General features: G+C 42.4%; 1 protein-coding gene across 1 annotated transcript; it reads left to right on the top strand.

Moving 5' to 3' along the window:
* The first annotated feature begins 7154 nt into the window (after nucleotides 1-7154).
* Nucleotides 7155-9710, top strand: Rnase10 (ribonuclease A family member 10 (inactive)). The gene is made up of 2 exons (XM_057786683.1): nucleotides 7155-7227; nucleotides 9035-9710. Exon 2 carries the CDS (start codon nucleotides 9040-9042, stop codon nucleotides 9658-9660), a length of 621 nt encoding a protein of 206 aa, XP_057642666.1. The 5' UTR covers nucleotides 7155-7227; nucleotides 9035-9039; the 3' UTR covers nucleotides 9661-9710.
* The last annotated feature ends 376 nt before the right edge of the window (nucleotides 9711-10086 follow it).

Here is a 10086-nt window from a genome sequence, read left to right on the forward strand (position 1 = left end):
AACCTCTTTCTGCCTAGTTATTGGCCAGCTAGCCCTTTATTAAACCAAAGAGAGCAACACACCTTCATAGTGTACAAAAGGATTATTTTATTCCACGGCAACCTAATAATGTCTGGGTAGCAGAGAGTTAGGGAAAAAGAAAAGGGGTCTAGGGCATGTTCAGGATAGAACACAGAACATCAGGGTTAGAGGGGAGCTCCAAAACCGCATTACACACATATAGGTTGTTCGTGTCTGTCTATTTCTTATTCTCTTGAGTTAGTAGATTTATAGAGCTAGTCTCTTGGGACAAAGAGTTCTGGAGAGCTTCAGTCGGTCTACATCACTGTGGCTACAAGGACACATGAGATCATGTCATGTTTGATACATTCATGGTCTTCATGGTTGGACAACAAGTGCTCTTAACCAGGAAGCCATCTCAAAGGATCTCTCTTCTGCCTCCAAGAAATACATCATGTTATCAAGGACTGGCAGTATTTCAGGACAAAGGGATGGACAAGGAGTTCAAAGCATAGAGAACCAGGAAGCAAGCAGGTGACACTGTTCCCATATCTGGTAAAAATAGATTTCCAACTAAAATTAGCCAGAAGAGAAAAATAAAGGTCATTTCACATTGATCGATGGAATAATACACCTCTATAATCATATCCATACACAGAGGTTCCAAATGTCAAACTAAATACTACTAAAAACAAAGTCACAGATCATCCCAACACAGTAATAATGACTTTAATAGTTTGCTTTTACCAATAGACAGTTCATTCTGAAAAAAATAAACAGAGAAACATTGGAATTAAATAACACCATAGAACAAATAAGTAAATTTGTGGACATATAGGTAACATACCAAACATAAACCAAGATGAAGCAAACAATTTAAGCAAACATATAGTAATCAACAAGATCAAGCAATAAAAATAATAATAATAAATCTACCAACTTAAACCAGTCCAAAGCCAGATGAATTCATTACAGAATTCCATTATACCTTTAAACAATAACTAACATCTATTTTCTTTTTTAAAATATATAATTTGCTTTTATTTTGTGCTCTTTGGTGTTTTGCGTGAATGTATGTCTTTGTGAGGGTGTCACAGGTGTTATTTTACTTACTGTATAGTTTTTCTTATATCACAACCTTTTTATTTTAGGTAAAAACAATAAGTGTGGTGACATCTTGCTTGTACACTACAAATAAAGATTATCTCAATAGATGAATTCCTTGACAAAACTAAAACTGATTCATGATTTGAAATCCTAGAGAAACTACAGATGGAAAAAATATCTCAATCTAATAACAGGTATATATGACAAACCTATATCCCAAACCATACAAAACATGGAAAAGGTCAAATTATTTCCACCAAGATCAGGAACAAGAGAAAGGGTCCACTTGTCTCCAGTTCTGTGTGATAAAGTGCTTAAAGTTGAAATGAGAGTACAAAATAAGAGAGGGGAATAAATGGGCTTCCACTGGGAAAACAAGCAGTCATATTGTCTATGTTAAGATCATGTGCATCTACCACCATAAACTCCACAAGAAAACCCTCAAGCTGGCAAAGTGGCAGGATATAAAATAAACATATAAAACCCATAGCTTATCCTGCACACCAATAACAAATACAATATTGAGAAAAAACCTAGGGAAACCATGCCACTCACAATAAAAAAAAACAAACAACAAAACAAAGCAAAAACTAAACCAAACAATAAAAACGAATTCTTAGAATAAACCTAGCTAAGAAAATAAAAGAACCTACAATAAAAACTTTAAAACACTGAAGAAATAAATTAAGGAATACGTTAGAAAATGGAAAGACTTTTAATTGTCACAGATCAAAAGGATTAATGTGGTGAAAATGAACATTCTACCAAAAGCAATTGACAGATCAATGCACTCCTGATTAAAAAAAAATTCCATTGTTATTATTCCAAATAATAATTCAGAGAAATATAAAAAACAACCTTAAAACTCATATGGGTGCACAAAGGATCCAGGATAACCAAAACTATCATGAGACAAGGAATCACATTGGAGGTAATAGCACATCATCACTGCGTGAGGGTCAGTGTGTGACCTAGGCTGTGGCAGTGTTTACAAACTGATGCTTTTGTGTTTAGTGTATAGGTGTGAGGAATTGAAATGTCATCTGGTTGATTTCTCCTCTGATGAGTACCTAGTGTCCTTCCCTAACTATTCTGATTAGTTTTGGTTTGAAGTCATTTTCTTAGATATTAGAATGGCTACACTGGTTAGCTTCATAGGTCTGTTTGTTTGGGATATCTTTTTCCAACCCTCTCCCCTGAGGTAGTATCTGTCCTGGATGTTGAGATGTGGTTTTTTGTATGTAGCAAAAGAATGGATTCCATTTTAATATTTGTTCTGTTCGTCTGTGTCTTTTTATTGAGGAACTGAGATTATTTAAATTGAGAGATATCAATGAGCAATGATTGTTGATTCTTGTTGTTGTTCATGGTAGTGGATAGTGGGGTGTTGTGTGTGTGTTTGTGTGTGCGTGTATGTGTGTGTGTTTCCCTTCTTTTGATTTTGCTGGTCTGAGATTATTTATTTCTCATGTTTTTATGGTTGTAGTTAACATCCTTAGGTTGAAGTTTTCCTTCTAGCATCTTCTGAAAAACTTGATTTATAGGTAAATATTGCTTAAATTTGTCTTTACCACAAAATGTTTTATTTTCTCCATCTATGGCGATTGAAAGTTTTGCTGGTAGAGTAGTCTGAGCTGCCATTTGTGGTCTCTTAGCATCTGCAGCACATCTGTCCAGGCCCTTCTGGCTTTTAGAGTCTCCATTGAGAAGTCAGGTATTCTAATAGGTCTGCCTTTATATGCTACTTTGTGTTTGGTTTTGTTCTTTTTTACTCTTTTGTTCTTTTGTGGGGACCCACTGCCCAGTTCCCAAATAAATACATGGAGGCTTATCATTACTTATAAATATCCAGCCTTAGCTTATTATTACTTATAAATACCCAGCCTTAGCTTGGCTTGTTTCTAGCCAGTTTTTCTTAAATTATCCCATCTACTTTTTGCCTCTGCGCTTTTTTCTTTTCTTACTTCTGTATATTTTATTTTCACCCTTACTCTGTGGCTGGCTGGGTGGCTGGCCCCTAGTGTCCTCTCTCCTTCTTCTATCTTGCTCCTCCCTGTCTTTATTCTCTCTGCCTGCCAGCCCTGCCTGCCCTTTCTCCTGCCTTGCTATTGGCCATTCACCGCTTTATTAGGTCATCAAGTGTTTTAGACAGGCCAAGAACCACAGCTTCATGGAGTGAAACAACTGTAGCATAGACAAAAGCAGCACTTTTTTACATCATTAAACAAATGTTCCACAGCATAAACAAATATAACACACCTTCAAATAATATTCCACACTAGGTGGTGGTGGTGCACACCTGTAATCCCAGCACTTGGGAAGCAGAGGCAGGCGAATTTCAGTAAGTTCAGGGCCAACCTGGTCTACAGAGCGAGTTCCGGGACAGCCAGGGCTGTTACACAGAGAAAACCTGTCTTGAAACCCCTCCCTCCCAAAGTAACATTCCACATTACTTGGTATTCTTCTCTTGAAGCTTTCAATATTCTTTGTTCTGCACATTAGTGTTTTGGTTATTATGCGTCGAGGACTTTCTTTTCTGGTCCAGTCTATTGTTCTGTATTCTTCTTGTGCCTTTATAGACACTTTCTTTAGGTTAGGAAATTTTTCTTCTATGATTTTGTTGAAAAGATTTTCTGGACCTTTAGCCTGGGATTCTTCTCCTTCCTCTATTCCTATTATTCTTAGATTTGGTCTTTTCATAATGTCCCTTCCTGGATGTTTTGTGTCAGGGATTTTTTAGATTTAGTATTTTCTTTGATGTTTCTGTTTCTTCTATTGTGTCTTCAGTGACTGAGAGTCTCTCTTTCACCTCTTGTCTTCTGTTGGTGAAGATTGTCTCTGTAGTTCTTGTTCGAATTTCTAAACTTTTCATTTCCAGAATTCTCTCAGTTTGAGTTTTCTTTATTGATTCTATTTCCTGTTTCAGGGTATGGACACTTTTATTCATTTCTGTTCAGTGTTTGTGTTTTCCTAGATGTCTCTAAGGGATTTATTCATTTCCTCTCTAAGGATTGCTATCGTTTTCATACAGGTGGTTTTTAAGGTCTTTTTCTTGTGCTTCAGCTATGCTTGAATACTCAGGACCTGCTGAATCCTACAGGAACTGTAGGATTGCTAGGCTCTAGTGGAGACATATGGTCCTAGTTGTTATTGATTGTGGTTTTACACAGGCATCTGGGATTGTGAAGATTATAGGTCTAGGTGCTGCTATCTGGTCTTGTCTTTGTTAAGTTGGTTTGGTTTCCTCTCTGTGTTTTAGAAAAGTACAATATCTGTATGTTCCCTGGTAGGAGATTCTCTGAGAACCCGATGGATGTGGCCGTGGGGGATAGAGGTAAAATGTGTTTCTGGGTACTGGGAGCTGACACTTAGGAATGGGGATGGGCTAGGGGTCCTCAGGGGTTCACAGGAGGGAGGAGAACAGAGTGTTTTATGGGGGATCTGCTTGTTTAGTACCCTTGGAACAGGGGGCGTGTAGAGAGGTCACTCAGAGGGACCTGAGGTGCTGCTTCAGCTAGCTTCCCTGTTTTCCTGACCTGCTGGGCTGATGGGTCCCCATGGAATGCCTGCCGGTGTTGGAGGCTGGGGTGAGACGGGAAAGGAAGATTGGAGGAGATCTTTTTGATCGATCAAGGATGGAACTGGAGAGGAAAGGGAAACTGAAGCAGGTGATCTGTTACAGAGCTCGGCGTGAGACTGGGGATTGGATCTGGAGGAGAGGTGAAGATCTACATCAGCCTACTTTCTTCTCTGACAGGAGTCTAAAAACACAGAGATGAATGGCTACCAAACCCTTTACAAAGCGACCCACAGTGAGGCAGGGTGGTGCACAGTGCACAACTTTCACCACTTTCTTGTTGGGCCTCAGCTTCAAGGACAGCTTGGTTGGTTACCCTCTAAACATTCATGCCTTTTCTTTTAGAGAAAAGGGGAAAGCAGTGTAAAACAGAAATCTTGGTGCAGAGGGCTCCAACATTTCGGGGAACTGCTCCCATAGATTTTAGTGGTTCTGGAAGTTTCTTTGACACCAAAGTGAGGTGACTGTGGTATGTTTTGTAGTTTATATGTTATTAGTAAAACTCCTCTGTTAGTACATAAGCTTCCAAAATCAGTCAGGTAGAAAGAACAAGACAGTTCAGAAACTTCTCAAAGAGTTGTGTCTATCAATTGGACCCAGGGCCTGAATGGGGGAGACCCCAAGTCAGAGAAATCGTAGAGATTAGAGAGGGCGAAAGGATTATAAGAACAAAGTTGGAAGGCTTATGTGCTATGAATTGTGATCAGATTTATGTGAGGTCATTCTGCAGGTGTGCATTGTTACAACAATAACCAAACCTGGCTTCATAGAATCTTCCTGTAATCCCAGCACTGGGAGGCTGAGAGGAATGGCACTAGTTCACGGCCAACACGGGCTCCCTTGTCTCAAATAAATGAACAAACCAACAAGTAAGTAAAAGAGTCAACTCATGCCTTCAAATTGTTTTTTGTCATTGGGGTAACCAACTGTTCTCTAGAGCCACAAGAAGAATGACATCATCTGGGGTCAGTTATCAGTGTCTGGGAAGGGGGTACAGGATGGAGACACAAAACCACAGCTCTCGTCAGCCATTCTGAGTGACCATGGCCTGGGAACACATATTTAGGTCGCCTCAAATTCCTTGCTCCGAGGTGGAAGCAGTTTCACAGAACGGTAAAAGCCATAAACCAAGGCAGATTTAAAATACTTTGGTGGATACATCAGAGAGGCAGGAACAGCAAGGTGGAGGAAGCTCTCTGATGACATTCGTAGCTCCTGGGTTGTTATATGCTAATGATCTGCTAAGTTACCAGATTGCACCAGATTTCTGTCTGTTAAGTCACAGTCTGCTGCTGAGCCGCTGACCCAGCTAGAAATGGCTGTTGGGGAGGCCGGAACTAGCCCAGACGAGGTCTCAGTCTCTGGACCTGTAGCATTCCAATGCCCCCACAGTACTGGAAGGCTTCCTTCAGGAGCAGGGGGTGGGAACCGCAGAGCAGGAGCCCACCCTGTCCCTCCACATCCTGCTAATGTGGCTTATACAGGCCACTAAACATCTCGTGGCTTCAATTTTGTTATAAAACTGGAGGACTAATCCTGAACCCCATCTGGTCAGAGGGCCACATGAAGTGACGTATGTGAAAATGACCTAAAATGGAAGACCATCTGTCTAGATCCTCAGATCTCCACAGATCCTTCCCAGACCTGTTCCTCCAGCTGAGGTAGACTCTGTGCCTTCTATTCAAGTCAGGTTAGCAGAGGGCAGGTGAGGTTTAGCCTCTGCCACTCCTGAATGAACCATAGCTCAAAAGTAAAGACTAAAATTCAGAAATTTTGTGGATGACAGAACTTGGAACCCTGCCCAACAACTAGAGAAAACACCTATGTAAGGGGGGATTCGGCGAGTGTCCCCTGGTGATCGAGCTGGAGAAGGGAATACCCACACTGTGAGCTGACTGGCTTTATTCATCCCGGGTAGGAGCTGATGAACTGTTCTCCTTTGGGTAATGTATTTCTTGGCCCAAGTAACTACATTTACAAAATCTGGACTTTCTTTTCCGACTGCAAATAGTCAAATGAAATCATAACACACTTGTAACCTGTGGAAAGCAGGGTGGGAAAGGTGGCCCGAATTAAAAAAAAAGAAGCAGAACACCAGAAACTAACATTCTGGAAGCGATAGGAAAAGACCTAAGTGTAGAAAACAAGACTAACAAGGCTGGAAATTCATGCACAGGGCCAGAGAGGTCCAGACCACAGGTAAGTGGGCATAATCAGGGCGGAACAGCTGACTGATAAAATAAACTGCCTACACTTTCCCTGGGCCAGAAAACACTTCCTGTCCTGGCCTAAATTGCTTGACTTAAAAGTGTCTGTGGGAGCAGAAATGCAAATTAGCTGAGTGAGTGTGTTCTGTGCTGGGAAGAAGGGGAGAGAGGTGGGTTCAGGAAATCCGGCTGTGTTTAAAAGCCCACAGCACACAAGAGGATAGATTTCTATGGAGAGTGGCTTCTGGGAACTGCTCACAGAGAAGAAAGCTAGAGCAGGGCAGAACCAGGGGCACAGAAAGAGCCAGAACTATCTGAAGCTGCTTACAAGTATTGGTAAGCCACAGACTGCAGCGTCCCATGCCTGAGGAGCTCTCTGCCTGCTGAGCCAGAGCTACACCCCATCTGATTTCAGTCTTTTACACGCCTTTCCTCATTCTGATTAGCTTTAGTAAAGAAAAACTTTCCTGGTCTATTTCTCACTGGTCTGTTCTGGCAAGCCTCTAATTTTGTCGTAATCTCTTGAGTCCATGACAACCAGCGGGCACCCTGTAGCCTTTCCACGTGCAGGGCCCAGGGCAACATTGCCACCGAGGGGTGGATGCCAGCTTTGGCCAAGAGCATAGCGTTCTATTTCCGATTTCCTCAAAGCCGGGCAGTTGCTGAGCAGGATGGCCAGTTAGACGCCTGCTGTTTCATCATTAGAGTCCGCTGGTACCCGGGATGTCCTTCCTGCTTTTCATACTAAGGTGGAACCCGGAGTGGGCGACTCCAAAGGCCTGTCTTCTTTTCAGCTGCCATCCTCCTGCCTCAGCTGTGGGACAGGATCAGGCGAGAGCAGCCGCCAAGGCAGCTGGAGAGGGAAAAGGCACTACTGTCTCTCTTCCCCCACTACAAACCGAGCTCGGATGACAAGCTTAGCAGAGACCCCAGCCGTGGCTGCATGTTTTGGAAGCTTTACTTTCAGAGTGAGAATGAACTTAGGACTTTTCGATCTATTTGTATCTCTTTTGGGGAGAAGGGTAATGTAATAGCAAGGAAGTAAGTCTGAGATAAGAAATTACTATGTCTCTGTAATATAGCTAAGATTTAAAATGAACCAGATAGTGATGGCACACTCCTTTAATCCCAGCACTAGGAGGCAAAGACAGGCACATCTCTGTGAGTTTGAGGCCAACCACCTTGGTCTACAGAGTGAGTTCCAGAAGAGGCACCAAAGCTACACAGAGAAACACTGTCTCAAAAAACTAAAAAACAAAAACCAGACAAAGAAAAGATTTAAAACGATAGTTCCTTCTAATTGTTATTTTTATTCAGGTTTAAATACGCTATCCAGAGTCTTCTGGGGTTTCCTATAAATTTTAGGATTTTTGTTTTGTCTTGTATATTAATTGAAAGTGTTTAATCATTTAATATATATTAAGCATATATTTATTAAATACAAACACATACATTCAAAGACATAAACACTTTCATAAACATGTATTTATTAAGTAAAAATAAAATATTTAAAAGCATAAAGGTGGCAAAATTTACAGATGAGTCATTATATATTCTTAAAGGGGTTAAACTAATATACAAACAGAATATGTTACACCATATCAAGTTTATAGTATTTTTATACTTTGGTGTTTTCTAAAGATACAAAAAGTAAAACAAATACATTTTCAAAATACTTCATAAGAAAAAGAGAAATGGATACAATGTCTACTATGATGAGTCCAGTTATTTACCTAGAGCAGGGTTTTCTGTAAGGATCTCTCCACGCTCATTTGGCTTAGCTGTCCTCTCTGGTGACTAGGAAGTCGTTTCTGTTTAAGTATTGACTGGTGTGCCCTGGGGCTAGAACTCAGAGCGAGAGCTCTGGCTTAGCAGGTGCAAGGCGACGGAGCCATAGCAAGTTCCCTTACTGATTCCTCAGATGCAAACCTGTTTAAGACCGTTTCTACCGGTCACCTTCCAATCCTCAAGACCCACACCTTTTACACAGGAAAGGGAAACTTGGTGAGGACAGGCAAAAGAAATACTCAAGAAAGAGATTCATTGCCTTGGGTGGGCGGAGTGCTGTGGATTGGGTGAAGGACCTGAGGCACGGGTCAGAGTTCACGTCTACATCACGCCTTCCTTTCCCCCCCTTCCCCAGGCAGAATGAAGGTGACTGTGGTACACACGCTGTTTATGGTGCTGCTGTTGCTGCTAGGCCTGGGGCTGGGCCTGGGCCTCGGCCTTCACATGGCTGCTGTGGTCCTGGATCCGCCACTGAATGAGTTCTGGCCCGGTGGCTCCGAGGGCACAGCTGAGGCCACTGAAGAGGGAGAAGGCACAAGGACCACAGAAGCCCTGGTGCTGGGTTACAAAGAAATGGCACAGCCTGTCTGGCCAGAAGAGGCTGTCCTTGGGGGAGATGAAGTTGGAGGAAGCAGGATGCTGTCTCAGAGCAAACAGGACTACCTCAGGTTTGACCTGAGCCCCAGGGACTGTAACACCTTGATGGCCCCCAAGATGAAGGAGCACAATCGCAGCTGCATAAACCAATACACATTCATCCATGAAGAGCCAAGCACGGTCAGGGCAGTCTGCGACAGCCCTGTGGTTACTTGTAACCTCAAGGGGCTCAAATGTCACAAAAGCCCCCGTCCTTTCGATCTGACATTGTGCAAGTTGTCCAAACCTGACCAAGTCACTCCCAACTGCCATTATCTGAGTTATATCACGGAGAAGGTCATCATCATAACATGCAATGACACGAAGCTGCTGGAGCTTAACTGAGGGCTCACGCCTTTCCCTTCCCTTTGCATTCCCGTTTGCTGATGATTCTGCCCCCACTTGGGTACACTGTAGACAAGTCCTGGGAAGAGAAGCTGAACCACTATGATCGTTGTCTTCTGAAAATATAACTATTCTCTGTGTTAGGGGTTGTCCAACTGGCATTTTGTTCTGGGGGTCAGAAATGGCAACATAGTGCCTAGTTTCTCTGAGATGTCTTCAGCCTGCTCTACAAAGGCCGAGCTGTAGATAGACCCTACCTTAGCCGTGGTCAGCAGCCTGAACCCTGGACTGAGCAAAACCCGGGCATAGAGTAGAAGAGTTCGATGCATCCTTTACCCATTTTCTTCACTGCTGCCCTCACGGCGCCTCTGCGGTGATCACAGACTCCTGGGTAATCACATTGTCCTGTGCAGGATAATACACTTC

Source organism: Chionomys nivalis, chromosome 12 (assembly GCF_950005125.1).
Source record: "Chionomys nivalis chromosome 12, mChiNiv1.1, whole genome shotgun sequence".
Lineage (NCBI taxonomy): Eukaryota > Metazoa > Chordata > Mammalia > Rodentia > Cricetidae > Chionomys > Chionomys nivalis.

Bases quoted from the DNA above. Each gene is read 5' to 3' on its own strand.
- Rnase10 (XM_057786683.1), top strand. From the start codon at position 9,040: ATGAAGGTGACTGTGGTACACACGCTGTTTATGGTGCTGCTGTTGCTG.